The 19,344-nt window shown below is 33.9% G+C and overlaps 1 protein-coding gene across 1 annotated transcript in view; it reads right to left on the bottom strand.

Moving 5' to 3' along the window:
- The window catches only part of LOC149780131 (vacuolar protein sorting-associated protein 52 homolog), a 77,539-nt gene that overhangs the window by 33,201 nt on the left and 24,994 nt on the right, over nucleotides 1-19,344 (bottom strand). The window contains exons 7-11 of the mRNA XM_089936906.1: nucleotides 16,633-16,694; nucleotides 10,803-10,953; nucleotides 6,008-6,108; nucleotides 3,455-3,587; nucleotides 178-235 (exon numbers count right to left, since the gene is read on the bottom strand). Of these exons, the coding sequence (XP_089793032.1) occupies nucleotides 178-235; nucleotides 3,455-3,587; nucleotides 6,008-6,108; nucleotides 10,803-10,953; nucleotides 16,633-16,694 (505 nt within the window). The remainder of the gene's footprint in view (nucleotides 1-177; nucleotides 236-3,454; nucleotides 3,588-6,007; nucleotides 6,109-10,802; nucleotides 10,954-16,632; nucleotides 16,695-19,344) is intronic.

The raw sequence follows: 19,344 nt of genomic DNA on the forward strand, positions 1-19,344 counted from the left end.
TTATTTTTCAAAAAGTCCAAACATTTAAGTATTGTGCATAACTGAATTTTGACCAAAATCTATCATGTGAATCTCAATAACTTAACTAGTCATTTCAATCATTTCGATACATTAAATTGATGTTTGAACAAAGTTATTTGGACTAGAACACTCCTGTGCATATTTGTAAAAGGATATCTTTCTTTGCAGAATCATCTACTGCCATCAAGTCATCTTTTGTGGCAACTTCTTCAAACTGGAAGAGATAAATAATATATTGTTTTTATAGCATATATTACATTTTACCATTTATGAAAAATTTCTTTAATTATAAATTCTAATTTGTGAAATTTGTCACTTATGGAATGAGTTATTTTACTATATTTATCTGAGATAAAAAAATTTAATTTTTTAAAATAATGGAAATAGTCATGTTATACAGCAAAAAAGGTTCTCATTATAATATGCCACACTATAATATAATCCACTAATTTAACATGAATATGGTTTTCCCATAGCACTCCTGATTCTATTTTTTGCATGTGATGTATCCCACTATAATGCAACCTAACTTATAACAAGGCACACTATGACATTTCCTCTGATCAGTACTATAGTGATGGAAAAATGTTGTCTCCCCTGATCAGTATATTTCTCTTCAGTATCCTCTGGGAACATTAAATTATATGTGGATCAATTATAAAACAATTACACATGAATATGCATACAATGGACCTACAAGAAATCTATGTATGATTCACAGTAGGACAATTTATCTGAAATTTACTTGCTATTGTTTTTAATTATTTCATGTGATGAATGACACCTTAATGAATGTAGCCGTGGTTCCAATGTTAGCTAACACAAACCTTACTGAATACAGCCTTGGCTCCCATGTTAGCTACACAAGCCTTACGGAATACAGCCTTGGCTCCCATGTTAGCTACACAAGCCTTACTGAATACAGCCTTGGCTCCCATGTTAGCTACACAAGCCTTACGGAATACAGCCTTGGCTCCCATGTTAGCTACACAAGCCTTACTGAATGCAACCCTGTCTCCAATCCTAGCTAACATCAGCTTTGCTGAATACAGCTCTGACTCCCAAGCTATCTAAAACCAGCCTTAATGAATATGCAGCCCTGACTCCCTGGCTAACACTAGCCTTACGGAATGCAGCCCCGACTCCCAGGCTAACACTAGCCTTACGGAATGCAGCCCCGACTCCCAGGCTAACACTAGCCTTACGGAATGCAGCCCCGACTCCCAGGCTAACACTAGCCTTACAGAATGTAGCCCTGACTCCCAGGCTAACACTAGCCTTATGGAATTCAGCCCTGACTCCCAGGCTAACAATAGCCTAAAGGAATGTAGCCCTGGCTCCCAAGTTACAGCTAAGATGATAATACATGTCTATCAATGACTTATAATGATACATGTGTCTGACATTATGTAATGATACATGTGTCTGGCATTATGCAATGATACATGTGTCTGACAGTATGTAATGATACATGTGTCTAACATTATGTAATGATACACGTGTCTGGCATTATGTAATGATACATGTGTCTAACATTATGTAATGATACATGTGTCTGACATTATGTAATAATACATGTGTCTGACATTATGTAATGATACATGTGTCTGACATGTAATGATACATGTGTCTAACATTATGTAATGATACATGTGTCTGACATTATGTAATAATACATGTGTCTGACATTATGTAATGATACATGTGTCTGACATGTAATGATACATGTGTCTAACATTATGTAATGATACATGTGTCTGACAGTATGTAATGATACATGTGTCTGACATGTAATGATACATGTGTCTGGCATTATGTAATGATACATGTGTCTAACAGTATGTAATGATACATGTGTCTAACATTATGTAATGATACATGTGTCTGGCATTATGTAATGATACATGTGTCTAACATTATGTAATGATACATGTGTCTGGCATTATGTAATGATACATGTGTCTGACATTATGTAATGATACATGTGTCTGACATGTAATGATACATGTGTCTAACATTATGTAATGATACATGTGTCTGACAGTATATAATGATACATGTTGTTGTTGTTGTTGTTGTTGTTGTTGGGTTTAACGCCATTTTTGCAGCACATGATAGGCTATACATGGCGGCCAGTATTATTGGTGGAGGAAGAACCAGAGAAAACCCCGGAAAGAACCACCGACCCACGAGAAGCTACTGGCAAGCTTTCTCACATACCCACATTGGCTGAATCTTAGACTCGAACCGCCGCAGACAGAGGTGAGATGGCAGTGATCCGTAACGAAGAGCGCTTTAGACCACTCGGCCACTCGGGGCCCCATGATACATGTGTCTGACATTATGTAATGATACATGTGTCTGGCATTATGTAATGATACATGTGTCTGACAGTATGTAATGATACATGTGTCTGACATTATGTAATGATACATGTGTCTGGCATTATGTAATGATACATGTGTCTGACAGTATGTAATGATACATGTGTCTGACATTATGTAATGATACATGTGTCTAACATTATGTAATGATACATGTGTCTGACAGTATGTAATGATACATGTGTCTGACATTATGTAATGATACATGTGTCTAACATTATGTAATGATACATGTGTCTGACAGTATGTAATGATACATGTCTGACATTATGAAATGACACGTGTCTAACATTATGTAATGATACATGTGTCTGACAGTATGTAATGATACATGTGTCTGACATTATGTAATGATTCACGTGTCAAACATTATGTAATGATTCATGCATCTGACATTATCTATGATACATGTGTCTGACATTATGTAATAATTCACATGTCTGACATTATGTACCAATTCATGTGTCTGACATTATGTAATGATTCGTGTCTGAAATTATGTAATGATACACATGTGTTTGACATTATGTAATGATTCAAGTCTGTCTGACATTATTTAAATTAATGTATTTAATGCACTATCCATACTGTATGCTGAAACAAAAACATGATCCAATTAAATTTAATGAGGTCTAAGCTAACAATAATAAGTGCACACACTAGATATCATAAACAGTGCCTCCATCCAGGATATAAACATGCTAGAAGAGTTAGCTTCCCTCATTCTTGTTGGCCACTCTCCACTCTGAAGGTTCATTCAATCTTCTTATATAGTTGTGCCCACTAAACACGTAATTTGCTTTCTAGTTTGATTTAACATACAAAGTTGAGTGGAACAATACAACAGGCAAGCATCATGGAAAGATTCAACCGCCTAATTATGACCCAGACAGATTTTGGTAATTATTTTCCCTCTCCCAAGGTATGCTAGAATTTGGACACATATTTTTACAAGTGGCCATTTTTAGTAAAGTTTTGACCAACAGGAGTGACATTTGCTTATTGAAATAAATATTAAATTATTTGAAATATGGTATTATATTTCTGACCTGTAGCTTCATAAGCCTGCTGATGTAGCTCTTGAAATACGAGTTGTAGATTTTGCTCATTGTGTCCAGGTATTCATCTCTCACTTCTTTGGCAACATGACGTTCATTTGCCATTAGGAACTCATTGAAAAACCTGCAGAATATCAGCAAAATATGCAGTGTATTTATTAAGAGTGTTTTGCAGTTCTTTAAAGAGAAGGTACAACCACTGGCCAGAATTCACACCAGTTCAAAACAATTACAACTAGAAATATCAAGTGACATATTCATGTACTTTCCTAGATAAGTACCTCCAACAATCCTATCACTCAGCTCAAATAAAAGACAATATGCTTAATTATATAATTTCTTGCCTGATGCAAACTATGAATAAACAATACATCACAGGATTTAAATATTTAATTTTTGGTTCATATTCTGTTCCAAAGATAACATTAAACATCTTAAACTCCATATTCATTCCAATGTGTTTATTATATAAACAGGTAACTAATAATGAATCCAAAAGATGGACAGAAGGACAAACAGGTGGCCAATAATACATCCTGAGGATGGACGAAGTGGTGACAAGTAATGCATCAAGAGGATGGGCAAATTGGATACAGGTTATGCATCCAAAGAATGTACAGATGGACAAACTGGTGACCAGTAATGCATCCCGAGGATGGACAAATGGACTAACTGGTGACCAGTAAGGCATCCAGAGGATGGACAAATGGGCAAACTGGTGACCAGAAATGCATCCAAAGAATGTACAGATGGACAAAGTGGTGACAAGTAATGCATCCAGCAGATGGACAAATGGACAAACTGGTGACCAGTAATGCATCCTGAGGATGGACAAATGGACAAACTGGTGACCAGTAATGCATCCAGAGGATGGACAAATGGACAAACTGTTGACCAGTAATGCATCCCAAGAACGGACAGATGAACAAAGTGATGACCAGTAATGCATCATGAAGAATGTGAACAATGTAATCTCTTCAACCTGGCAGTTGTCATAGTGACAAATAATTCTACACATACACTTTTGTCAAAATCTGTTTGCATCTAGGTGACATTTTGACCCATGCACAAACATGAATACCTTCATGTATAACAGTAAAAGACTTTCTGATTTTATGTTCTAATATTCTTACAAAAACCAAAGGAATGAAGGTGCTGACACTGACTGCTATTTGTAAATATGACATACTGCAAAGTCACTATCTTTTCATGGGATACCAATATTCAAGGGTTTCAGGGTTGCTATAAATTACAAATATATATACTGAATGAACAATAATGATCCTTCTGTGGAGAGAACAGGACCCTTCCCTGATTCCATGACTCTAAAGCCAGTTGACTATCCATATTAATCTTCATTATATTGTTGGATGTAGATTAAAAGATTGTACATATTAAAAGATTTAAATATAAACTTATATATTACTGTCCAAATCATTAAAAATATATACAAGCATTAAATAAAAATTCAAATATAACCATGGTGTAAAAAGACCTATAATGATAAAAATAATGACAGACCAACTTTCAATAACATTTTAAACAGCGAGTGTTTTGAACCATCTGAACAGATATAGAGATATCTAGGTAAAAATGCCAAAGAAAATATCACTTGGATGTAAGAAGATCCAATCCAATTATTTACTGTCAGATTAACTATCTCTCAAGAACTAAGGCATGGACAAGCTATGTTGTGTTAAAACTGGAATCAATGTATCTAAGGTATGGATACACTGTTGAATTAATACTAAAATCCATAGAACTAAGTCACTGACACACTATGTTGTGTTAATACTGGAATCAACATAGAACTAAATCATGAACAGACTATGGTGTGTGGAATCAATAGAACTAAGACATGGACAGACTATGTTGTGTGGAATCAACAGAACAAAGGCAAGGACAGACTATGTTGTGTGGAATCAATAAACTAAGTCATGGACAGACTATGTTGTGTGGAATCAATGGAATGAAGATATAAACAGATTATGTTGTGTGGAATCAATAGAAAAAAGGCAAGGACAGACCATGTTGTGTGGAATCAATAGAACTAAGTCATGGACAGACTGTTGTGTGGAATCAATAGAACTAAGTCATGGACAGACTATGTTGTGTGGAATCAATAGAACTAAGTCATGGACAGACTATGTTGTGTGGAATCAATAGAACTAAGTCATGGACAGACTATGTTGTGTGGAATCAACAGAACTAAGGCATGGACTCACTAAGTTATGAGAAATCAATGAATTAAGGTATGGACAGACTGTGTTGTGCAGAATAAATGGAACTAAAGCATGGAAAGACCGTGTTGTGTTAATGCTGGAATCAAGGCATGGACAGACTATGTCCTTGCAATCAATAAAGCAAACAACACAGACCTTGATCTGCTGGTACATTATGTGACAGCGTACCAAAGTTGATGTTGTCTGCAGTTGAACCTGACTTAAAAGTGAGTACAGATGGTAAGGTGATATACCACAATAATAGTGGTAGCTGACAGAACAAAAATTGTACTTCAAAAATGGATCAGTATGAAGGCTGTACCTAAACTTTAACATGGCATTTTGTGGAATCTGGTAGTTGCTCATAGGTTTCTTGAAGGAGTTAATCTTTTGAAGCAGGAATTCTCTAATTTTTGCAATGGCCTGAAATTAAAAAATACACACATAAATAATAAAATGGTTACCTACATAAGAACCATCCAGCTGTATCATAAAGAATAAAATTCATTCAAAAAAACTTCAGCGGCAAGTATTTCAAAGTTGAAATTATGCCCTTTCCTAAAAATATTTTTTGTTGTTGTCAAAACTCTGATCAAAATAATTCAACTCCTTCTAAAATTTCAGTATTTTTCATCAGTTATAACTTTACCCATGGAGTCAGGTTAATGTGACTGGGTGGGACATCATGCTACATGTATATGACATGATGCCCTGGTGCTAGACGTCACTATATACTGCCACATTGTAGACATCATTGCGATTTGACTAAAATTGTTAAAGCTACATTAAAAATATATTTTATTAAAACACAACCACACACATTTTACCTGTACTGATTTTCAGGATTATTTTATTACTTAAATCCTTTACCTGTACTGATTTTCGGGATTATTTAATTACTTAAATCCTTTACCTGTACTGATTTTCAGGATTATTTAATTACTTAAATCCTTTACCTGTACTGATTTTCAGGATTATTAAATTACTTAAATCCTTTACCTGTACTGATTTTCAGGATTATTTTATTACTTAAATCCTTTAAATGTGAAGACTTTCAGCATTCTGACATGGCTCTAAGCATGTCTAATCATGAAGCATTGAGTCTGAGTTCAATTTTTGCAGTTTTATGATTTTGGTGGCTAGATCCCAGAAGTAAGAAACACATAAGAGTTGTTCCCTCACTATCATGTCCCTGAGTATACCAATTTTGTTCCCTCACAATTAAGTTCCTGTATATACCATTGTCATTCCCTCACTATGAAGACCCAGAATATACCATAGTTGTTCCTTCACTATTAATCCTGAGTATACCCTTGTTGCTCCCTCACTATTAAGTACCTAAGCATACCAATGTTCTTCCCTCAGTATTAAGTCCCTGAGTATACCATTGTTTCTCCCTCACTATTAAGTCCCTGGGTATAATATTGTTGTTCCCTCACTATTAAGTCTCTGAGTACACCACTGATGTTTGCTCACTGTTAAGTCCCTGAGTATACCACTGTTGTTCCCTCACTATTAAGTCCCTAGGTATACCACTGTCGTTCCCTCACAATTTAGTTCTTGAACATACCACTGCTGTTTTCTCACTGTTAAGTCCCTGAGTATACTGCTGTTGTTCCCTCACTGTTAAGTCCCTGAGTATACCACTTGTTCCCTCACTAGTATGTCCCTGAGTATACCACTATTGTTCCCTCACTGTTAACTCCCTAAGTGTACCACTTCTTCCCTCACAATTATGTCCCCAGGTACACTACTGCCCCAATGATACTACACATTAAAATTGTTCACATTTGTTTCATCACTGCCACACTTTTGTTTCTGGCTGTTATGTATCTTCATGCCCTTATAAACCCATTTCATTTACCTCATTATAAGTAACCTAACTTTTAGTGTGGGTCACTATCACAACACAGTCTTGCTAGAATATGCTTCAATATATGGTGGTACAACCTATACTGCACATCGCTATTGTGACCTCATTGTAAGGTTGCCCAAATTTTGTGTATCACTATTATGTTATAACACACCCTTTTGCCATGTTGCCCAACCTATAATGCAGGTCACTATCATGAGATCTTTGTTAGAACATGCCTCAATATAAGGTTGTCCAACCTATAATGAAGGTCACTATTATGACAGCCTGGTTAGAACATACCTCAATTTAATGTGTGTGTGTGAGTGTGTGATTTAGAAATTTTACGTAGCCTTGAAAATTCAGTCATATCGCTATGATGTCTGCAGTGTGGCAGTTTATTGTGATGTCTAGCACTGGGCTATCATGCCAAAGACATAAAGAAATGATGTCCCACCCAGTCACACTTTCCTGACACCGGGCTGACCAGTCCTAACAGTAATCTCTTAAATGCTGAGCTCCTAGGGAGGCAGCTGTTTGAAACATCTTTATAAGTCTTTGGTTTGACTCAGCCAGGCTCGAACCATGACCTCAATATAAAGTTACCCAACTTACAATGCAGGTCATTATTATGACAGCCTTTTTTAGAACATGCCTCAATGTAAGATTTCCCAACTTATAATGCAGGTCACTGTTATGACAGCCTTGTTAGAACATACCGCAAGATAAAATTACCCAATTTATACAGCTGGTCATTACTATGACAGCATTTTTAGCACAAACTTCAATGTATGACTTCCCAGCTTATAATCTGTGTCACTTTTATGACAGCCTTGTTAGAACATACCTTGATGAAAGGTTGCCCAACTTATAACGCAGGTCACTATTATGACAGTCTTGTTAGAACATACCGCAATTTAAGGCTGTCCAACTTTTGTGTCTCACTATTATGACAGCATTGTCAGAACATACCTCAATGAAATGTTGCCCTCATTATAATATGTGTCACTATTATGGTTCCTATGAACAGGGTCACCATGAGGTAGTGCTTTGATATTAGCAATATTATGGTCTGTCTCTTTGTTCATCTATCTGTCTGTCTGCCTCCCCCTCCCTGTATATATTAGAGGTATACAGTATAACCCTTGACTGGTTTACCTCAGTATTTGTTTCTGGTGGTATGTTGTGAAAGCTATTTGGATCCAGTCACAAACATTTGGAAACATTTCAGGTTGAAAAAGAAAGAAAAAAGTAATTTTATAAAATGTATTTGTTATATGGTACTGTGTTAAGTATATTGGTAATTTCTCTAGTTGACTGTAATAAAAGTCATACAAGTTGACTGTAATAAAAGTCAGACAAGTTGACTGTAATAAAAGTCATTCAAGTTATATATATGTTCAGGAATTATTTAAGTAGGATGTGTCAATTTTTTATAATTTGATTTAATATACCTTTAAATGGTGAATATTCACTTTAATTGCATTCTCCTCCATCCATTTTCCTTTGGTAGGTTATTATTTACATGCTAAGATAAACACATACGGCAAAATTTAATGTTAAAGTAAGTGGACATGTTTGGACATGATCAACCTAAAGGTGTTATAAAGTAAAACTTGGACTGAATGTTGTGCTCTGTGATGTCACAATGAAAACTACATGTGTTAATAAAATAAATCATACTACCCTACACTGTACTGTCATGATTGAATAGACTTTGGTTAAAGTATACTGGTATTAAACTTTACAAAAACCCTTAATATTTCATTTAAGACGAGAATGACAACGTTGACATATACTATAAATATTTTCTTGTTTGCTGAGTCAGTGTGTTTTATGATTACTGACCTTTAAGGTAAGATATCTGTTTATGTTCTAAGCCCTATCCCAGAAAATTAAATTGTTCCTAATGTTACTGTGGTATACCATGCTATATATTAATGTGGTAAGTTCAGAAATACCATGCTGTACAAATTTTCACTGTACCAAATTTTAAAATATAACACTGCAATATCGAGGCTTATATATATATATATATATATATATATATATATATATATATATATATATATAGGTAGCACATGATTAAGCATGAGAAAACTATCATACATGGTTAAAAGTGAAAACACCTAGCCAACTGATACTCAAGTGAAGAAAAACTGTGCATAAAAAATATTCCACATGCACAGAACCAATTACCAATCATTTTGCCACTTAGTCTGGAGACAAGATAGAAAAGAGTTCGAAGAATGACCAAAAATTACCAATCATTTTACCACTTAGTCTGGAGACAAGATAGAGTTAGAAGAATGACCAAAAATTACCACTCATTTTACCACTCTGTCAGGAGACAAGATAGAAAAGAGAAGAATGGTCAAAAATTACCTATCATATTACCACTCAGTTTGGAGACAAGGTAGAAAAGAGAAGAATGATAAAAAATTACCAATCATTTTACCACTCAGTTTGGAGACAAGATAGAAAAGAGTTCGAAGAATGATAAACAATTATCAACTATTTTATCACTCAGTGTAGAGACAAGATACAAAAGAGAAGAATGGCCAAAAATTACTAATCATATTACCACTAAGTTTGGAGACAAAGTAGAAAAGAGAAGAATGATAAAAAATTACCAATCATTTTACCACTCAGTTTGGAGACAAGATAGAAAAGAGTTCGAAGATTGATAAAAAATTATCAACTATTTTATCACTCAGTGTAGAGACAAGATACAAAAGAGAAGAATGGCCAAAAATTACTAATCATATTACCACTCAGTTTGGAGACAAAGTAGAAAAGAGAAGAATGATAAAAAATTACCAATCATTTTACCACTTAGTCTGGAGACAAGATAGAGTTAGAAGAATGACCAAAAATTACCACTCATTTTACCACTCTGTCAGGAGACAAGATAGAAAAGAGAAGAATGGTCAAAAATTACCTATCATATTACCACTCAGTTTGGAGACAAGATAGAAAAGAGTTCGAAGAATGATAAAAAATTATCAACTATTTTATCACTCAGTGTAGAGACAAGATAGAAAAGAGAAGAATGGCCAAAAATTACCAATCATATTACCACTCAGTTTGGAGACAAGATAGAAAGTGCACAGAGATGGAACAAATCATTATGTACAAAGGTGTACATGATGGATTTTTTATTGTGTTTATTTATGTTGTACTGACAACTGTATTTATGTTTTACTGACAACTGTATTTATGTTGTACTGACAACATTGTATTCTGAACTAATGACTTTACATACCTTTAGTTTCAATTTTTCAAGAATGTCTTTGACGTCTTGACACGACCTGGCATCTTTGAAAGACTGCTCTTTGGCAAAGTTTATCTTGTGATTCAACTCATGCAACTGTTCTAAAAATTCCCTCTCCGTAACTGGGGTCTGTAAAATATGACTGAAATAAAAAATTCCCACTCTGTAACTGGAGTCTGTAAATATGATGAAAATATAAAAATTCCCTCTCTGTAACTGAGGTCTGCAAATATGACTGAAATATAAAAATTCCCTCTCTGTAACAGGGGTCTATGAATATGAATGAAATATAAAAATTCCCTCAGTAACTGGGGTCTGTAAATATGACTGAAACATGAAAATTCCCTCTCTGTTACTGGCGAAGTAAATATAACTGAAATATAAAAATTCCATCTATGTAACTGGCATATGTAATATACGACTGACATATAAAATTATTCAAATTATTATGACTATGTTCAGTATGTTTTTAAGTTACTGTATGTACACTTTTATAAGTCAAGTCCAACTGCAAACAACATAGACCCTGATCTGCAATCACATGAGTCAGCACATCTGAGACTGGACTGTTTGTTCTACTGATTAATCTTGACAGACTGCAGACCCAGATCTGCTGGTGCATTATGCGACAGAAGATATTGATCTGTGATGGACTCAACTTTTAAGTGATTATATTCAGTAAGTAATGAAACACTGGCATGGTGTAATATGTTCAGGGAAACCCCAATATAACAAGCATCCTGATAACACATATTTTGATATAACATGGTCACATCTTGAACTTTGAGCTATGAATTGACTACAGTATGATAATGTGTTGACATAGGTAATATTTCATAACAAAATTATATGGGTTTAAAACTGACAGCCTGGAATAAGGAAACAGACTAATGATTACATTATCTCTTATTTTGAGCTTGATCCTGAGGCAGGGAATATAACAGTGAATAAGTGAGACAATGTCAAGATATATATTTAAATTCTATTCACTGTTTCAAATGTTTTACCTGTACATGACTATGAGATCACTGATTAACAAATTTACACAGTACAGCCATGATATATACTTAAATATTTCCAACCATGACACACTTATGGGTCAGACAAGCAATGTTTCCAATCATTACAAGCTTATGGGCCAGACAAGCAAGGTTTCCAACCATTACAACCTTTGGGTCAGACAAGCAATGTTTCCAATAATTATATGCTTATGGGCCAGACAAGCAAGGTTTCCAACCATTACAAGCTTATGGGTCAAACAAGCAAGATTTCCAACCATTACAACCTTTGGGTCAGACAAGCAATGTTTCCAATCATTATATGCTTATGGGCAGAAAAGCAGTGTTTCCAATCATTACAAGCTTATGGGCCAGACAAGCAAGGTTTCCAACCATTACAACCTTTGGGTCAGACAAGCAATGTTTCCAATCATTATATGCTTATGGGCCAGACAAGCAAGGTTTCCAACCATTACAAGCTTATGGGTCAGACAAGCAAGGTTTCCAATCATTACAAGCTTATGGGTCAGACAAGCAATGTTTCCAATCATTACAAGTTTATGGGCCAGACAAGCAAGGTTTCCAACCATTACAAGATTTGGGCCAGACAAGCAATGTTTCCAATCATTATATGCTTATGGGCCAGACAAGCAAGGTTTCCAACCATTACAAGCTTATGGGTCAGACAAGCAATGTTTCCAATCATTACAAGCTTATGGGCCAGACAAGCAAGGTTTCCAACTATTACAAACTTTGGGTCAGACAAGCAATGTTTGCATTCATTATATGCTTATGGGTCAGACAAGCAATGTTTCCAATCATTACAAGTTATGGGTCACACAAGCAAATGTTAAATGATTGACAGATGATATTATAGTACAAAACATTTGACTTTAGACAGGCATATAAAAATCAAATACCTTTTTATCTCCCTTGGATGATAAAGAAAAATCCAAGAAACATGGAGGAAAACATAATTTTAGGAAAGGCAATGTTTGCTGATATTTATGCCCATAGTTTTTCCACCTTTTAATAGATAGATATTAAAGAATTTATGTTGGATGCCACAGGTTAATTATTGCTGGCAACTCATAACCCTGATAAATTGTAAATAAACATATTTAGCATCATTACAATTTTGCAAAATTGAAGTTTTGAAATATCAGAAAAATAAGCTTTAGCAAATCTATGATGAGCAAGCAGTATACATTTTCAGTGGTAATTATTTTATCTAAACAAATACATTGGTTTCTCACTGAAAAAACCCCTCAATATAGCAGCATCTTTCATATAACAGAGATAGATATGAAATATTATTTTTGTAATGAACATAGATTACGATTTTGAATCTACCTCAGAATAAGGTAATCTAATTCAGAGTGATTATACAGTGGTCCCCCCTCCCAATGAACAGTAACCCTGAACAGCGGCCACCCACTTTTTACAGCCAAAGTCCCTTGGCACCTCTGAGTTTATGTTCAAAAGTACCCCTCATGAAAGGTCACCTCTCTAATGCAACCAGCAGACAACATATTAGTGCAAAAGTGTAAAATTTACCCGTCATAAGAGTTCACATTCTATTATTAATGTGTGCCCAGAACCAATATTAATTCATACGGTAACGTAAGTAATCTGATTATATTATTAATTCATACGGTAAGGTAAGTAATCCAATTATATTATTAATTCATAGGTAAGTTAAGTAATCTGATTATATTCTTAATTCATAGGTAAGGTAAGTAATCTGATTATATTATTAATTATAGGGTAAGGTAAGTAATCCAATTATATTATTAATTATATGGTAAGGTAAGTAATCCAATTATATTATTAATTCATATGGTAAGAAAGTAATCTGATTATGTTATTAATTCATACCGTAAGGTAAGTAATCTGGTTATATTAATAATTCATACGGTAAGTAATCCAATTATATTATTAATTCATATGGTAAGGTAAGTAATCCAATTATATTATTAATTCATATGATAAGGTAAGTAATCCAATTATATTATTAATTCATAGGTAAGGTAAGTAATTCGATTATATTATTAATTCATACGGTAAGGTAAGTAATCCAATTATATTATTAATTCATATGGTAAGGTAAGTAATCCAATTATATTATTAATTCATATGGTAAGGTAAGTAATCTGATTATATTATTAATTCATACGGTAAGGTAAGTAATCCGATTATATTATTAATTCATATGGTAAGTATTATTAATTATAGGGTAAGGTAAGTAATCTGATTATATTATTAATTATATGGTAAGGTAAGTAATCCGATTATATAATTAATTCATATGGTAAAGTAAGTAATCTGATTATATTATTAATTCATACGGTAAGGTAAGTAATCCAATTATATTATTAATTCATACCATAAGGTAAGTAATCGGATTATATTATTAATTCATACAGTAAAGTAAGTAATCCAATTATATTATTAATTCATACCATAAGGTAAGTAATCGGATTACATTAATTCATATCATAAGGAACGTAATCCGATTATATTAATAATTCATATGGTAAGTAAGCTGATTATATTTCCTGATGTCTGTTTCTGGATATAAGGTTTTAATTACTGAAAAAAGCATTGGCTAAAGTACATGTACTACTAAGGCTAGTACTATTTCATTAATGCTGATGTTTAAAGAGCAATGTTTTGATAGAGTTTTGGGCTTCACACAGCAGCTTTCTTTTATGGTTACTACCGGACATGAATATAGTAACATGGTCAGCATAGGCTAAATATAGATTTTGTGGATTAACACACACATAGAAATTAACCTTGAACAAAACTGGGTACCAGACAAAGACTGAAACTCATGTGACAAGTACATGTTTCACTTCCTTTATAAACAAGGTTTTTCTTTTACTCTACAGAAGTTTTGTCTGCATAATTAAATTTCAGTACTGTATAATTAGCAACATAGGAATAAACTGTTACAAAACTTTAACATGTCATCATGTAAACAGAGAAATAATACTTAAGAAGAAAAAGCACAAGTTATTCAACCTTACAAAAATCGGGTGAGTTCACTTGCAGAAATATTTTATGTTGGAAAGTCTCAAACAAACTACAAAGTAATGAAATCAGAGTTTTATAATGGCATACAAAACAAAGAAAGATCAGTGACTTTTTAAAAATAGTCAGGGATTATTTAAAAAATGTACTTTATGGAATGGGTTCAAGGGAGCAGGATGCAGTAAAATTGTGAACAACACAAGTTTGTTAGAGTTACTGTTATTGTTGTTTTGGGTTTAATGCCATTTCTCAGCACAAGATAGGCAACAGAAGGCAGGCAATATAACTGGTGAAGGAAGAACTCAGTGAAACCCCGGAAAGAACCATCGGACCAACAGGAAGCTACTGGCAACTTTTTCACATCCCCACATTGGCCAAGCCCAAGACTTGAATCCACGTGGACAGAGGAGAAATGACAGTGGTCAGTAAAGTGAATGCTTTAGACCACTTGGCAAACCAGGGCCCCAGTTTGTGACAGAAAAGAATACTGATAATAATAATGTGTGTGTGTGATTTGGATTTTTAATGTAGCTTTAACAATTTTCAGTCATATCGTGACAATGTCTGCAGTGTGATAGTTTTATAGTGATGTCTAGCACTTAGGCATCATGCCGCAGACATGTAGCATGATGTCCCACCCAGTCACATTATCCTGACACCAGGCCGACCAGTCCTAATCTTTTAATGCTGAGCACCAAGCGACGCAGCTATTAGAACCATTTTTGTAAGTCTTTGGTATGACTTGGCTGGGGATCGATAATAATAATAATAATAATAATAATAATAATAAAGTATTTGCAGAATATTTCACTCGGAATCCAAAAATATATAATACAGTTTGTGAACAGGTGACTGTAACGTTCATGGAATGTCATCATTAATGATGACTATCAGTGCTTTAAGTATGGCTGATGGATTACAAAGGAACTCAACACAGATTTTGTTGTATTTTGTACTGACTCTTTGAACAAGTGCTTTGTGTTGACTCATTGAACAGAAGTGTTCTATGTATACTTTTTGAACACAACACAAAATTATGATTTTGTCAAGTTCTGTGCAGTTTCAAGCCAACTTAAAGGAAAGTAACTAAAACAGGTATTTGAGATATTACTGATGTTTCTTTGCTTTTCACACAAATATCTGATAAATGTTAAAGATACATAAAAAGACCAATATATTGTAAATACAGTTTCACATTTTTCTAAGAGAAAGGCTGATTTTCTCAGGTAGTTTCTTAAAGTATTAAAACTGTATAACACATTTCAAAAGTCATGAATGTAAACTGAGAAAAACTTACTTGATCATAGTTTTCAAGAACTTATGAATGCACACTGAGAAAAACTTACCTGATCATAGTTTTCAAGAACTCATGAATGCACACTGAGAAAAACTTACTTGTTCATAGTTTTCAAGAACTCATGAATGCACACTGAGAAAAACTTACTTGATCCTAGTTTTCAAGAACTCATGAATGCACACTGAGAAAAACTTACTTGATCCTAGTTTTCAAGAACTTATGAATGCACACTGAGAAAAACTTACCTGATCATAGTTTTCAAGAACTCATAAATGCACACTGAGAAAAACTTACTTGATCATAGTTTTCAAGAACTCATGAATGCACACTGAGAAAAACTTACTTGATCCTAGTTTTCAAGAACTCATGAATGCACACTGAGAAAAACTTACTTGATCATAGTTTTCAAGAACTCATAAATGCACACTGTGAAAAACTTACCTGATCATAGTTTTCAAGAACTCATGAATGCACACTGAGAAAAACTTACTTGATCATAGTTTCTGGAATAACCATTTCGTCAACAAACTGGCTCAGTTCTCCTCTTATAGACTGTAATTAAAACAATTCAGTGCTTTAATTTTCCACAAACAGTAAATTTACTAATTTTAAGATACCATTATCAATGTTTACCATATTTTATGTATTTCATGGCTGCTAGAAACCATACATTTAAAACCCCAAGGATCCCTCTGTGGAAACAATAAAACCCCTTCCCCAATCCACAAACCATAAATAAATTTAAAATCCCAATGTACAAAGAGTCCTCTATGGAAACAACAGAACCCCTCCTGAAGCCCACAAACCATAAATTTAAAACCCCAATGTACAAGGATTTCTCTATGAAAACTATGGAGACCCTACCCTGATCTATAAACCACAAATCTAAAACCCCAATATACGAAGAACCCTCAATTGAAACAACAGGACCCCTTTTAAAATCCGCAAACTCTATACCAACAAAAGTATTATTTCTCTTACAACACTGAAGATAAATATTTATAAAACAATGAATTCACAGTAAATGTAGTGTATACGGATATTAATGAATATTTATTTTGCTAAAAATCTCAACATTTGTGAATTTTGAGAACCAAGTCATTGCCTGCTAAAATGAAGATTAGGATAGCTGCCAATGAAAGGATCCCTATGTCTTGCTTGCTTTCATAAGCAAGATGTTAAAGTGACTCCTATGTCTTGCTTGCTTTCATAAGCAAGATGTTAAAGTGACTCCTATGTCTTGCTTGCTTTCACAGGCAAGATGTTAAAGTGACTCCTATGTCTTGCTTGCTTTCATAAGCAAGATGTTAAAGTGACTCCTATGTCTTGCTTGCTTTCATAGGCAAGATGTTAAAGTGACTCCTATGTCTTGCTTGCTTTCATAGGCAAGATGTTAAAGTGACTCCTATGTCTTGCTTGCTTTCATAGGCAAGATGTTAAAGTGACTCCTATGTCTTGATTGCTTCCACAGGCAAGATGTTAAAGTGACTCCTGTCTTGCTTGCTTTCATAAGCATCATGTTAAAGTGATTCCTATGTCTTGCTTGCTTTCATAAGCAACATGTTAAAGTGATTCCTATGTCTTGCTTGCTTTCATAGGCAAGATGTTAAAGCAATCCCTGTCTTGCTTTCCTTCCTAGGCAAGATGTTAAAGTGATCCCTGTCTTGCTTTCCTTCATAGGCAAGATAATAAAGTGCCTCCTGCATTCATAGGCAGACTCTGAAGCAATCCCTATACCTTGCTTACCATCCCTTATTACATGTTATGAACCTAAAACAGTATTCCATTACTAGAAGTTATAAACCTATGACAGTGTTCCTTTACAAGTTATGAACCTATTACAATATTTTCTTATTACAAGTTATGAACCTATTACAATATTTTCTTATTACAAGTTATGAACCTATTACAATATTTTCTTATTACAAGTTATGAACCTATTACAATATTTTCTTACTACAAGTTATGAACCTATGACAGCATTCACCTACTACAATTTATGACTACCTATGACATTATTCCCTTACTACAAGTTATGAATACCTACGGCACTATTCCCTTTCTATACACTATGAACCTATGACATTGTTCACTTACTACAAGTTATGAACCTATGACAGTATTTTCTTACATGTTATGATCCTCTGACAGTATTCCCTTACTACAAGTTATGAATACCTGCAACACTATTCCCTTACTACAAGTTATTAGCCTATGACAGTGTTCCCTTACTACAAGTCATAAACCTATGACAGTACTCCCTCACTACATCTTATGAACCTATGATAGTGTTCCCTTGCTACATGTTAAGAACTTATTAGAGTATTTCTAAGTACAAGTTATAAACCTATAACAGTATTCTTTTAGTACAACTTATGAACATGCATGACAGTATTCTTTCAGTAAAAGTTATGAACCTATGACAGTATTCATTTGTTACAAGTTATAAACAACTATGACACTATTCCCTTACTAGATGTTATGAACCTATGACAGTATTTTCTTACTACAAGTTACCTCAATAGAGCAAAGTCTCTTTTAAATGGCAATTATAGCTATGGTTCTCATTACATCATAGACTATATATAATACTGTATGTATAATATACCTCAGCACAAGTCAACCACATTTATAATGTCATACTTTTATAGTAATAATACTTCATTTATAATTTACCTCACTGTAAGGTAATCTCCGTAATAACTCAGTATACTATTGTACCAATAATAGTATATAATTTTACCTCTGTTTTTGGTAATCTCCATTATAATATAGTACACTTTACTGTAATAATGCTGTATTTATAATGTACGTTAGTGAAAGGACTCTTACTAACACAGTACACTTGCTTAGATCCTTTGATGAATGTTATAGTGAGGGAATACTGTATTTTTTCAAAGCATACCTATTTTCATGGATTTCAAGGCTGCTTCAAACCAAAATTTTAAGCAACACTAAAAGGGATTCTTTCTTTAAAGAAATGAGCCAGCTCAGGCATAGTCAAATATTTGAGTACCACACAATCATCATGGTTACAAATCCATGAAACTAAAACACATGAAAATAAATGTTTTTACAGCATACAACTATCTTTAGTTTAAAAATATTTTAAATGAGCAGAAAATAAATTTAACATGGTGTAACATGCCAATATTTAGCCTTATGTAGAGAACTGGATGGTTCGCTGTTATGGGTTTAATGC

Source organism: Sinohyriopsis cumingii, chromosome 16 (assembly GCF_028554795.1).
Source record: "Sinohyriopsis cumingii isolate HCF-2022 chromosome 16, ASM2855479v2, whole genome shotgun sequence".
NCBI lineage: Eukaryota > Metazoa > Mollusca > Bivalvia > Unionida > Unionidae > Sinohyriopsis > Sinohyriopsis cumingii.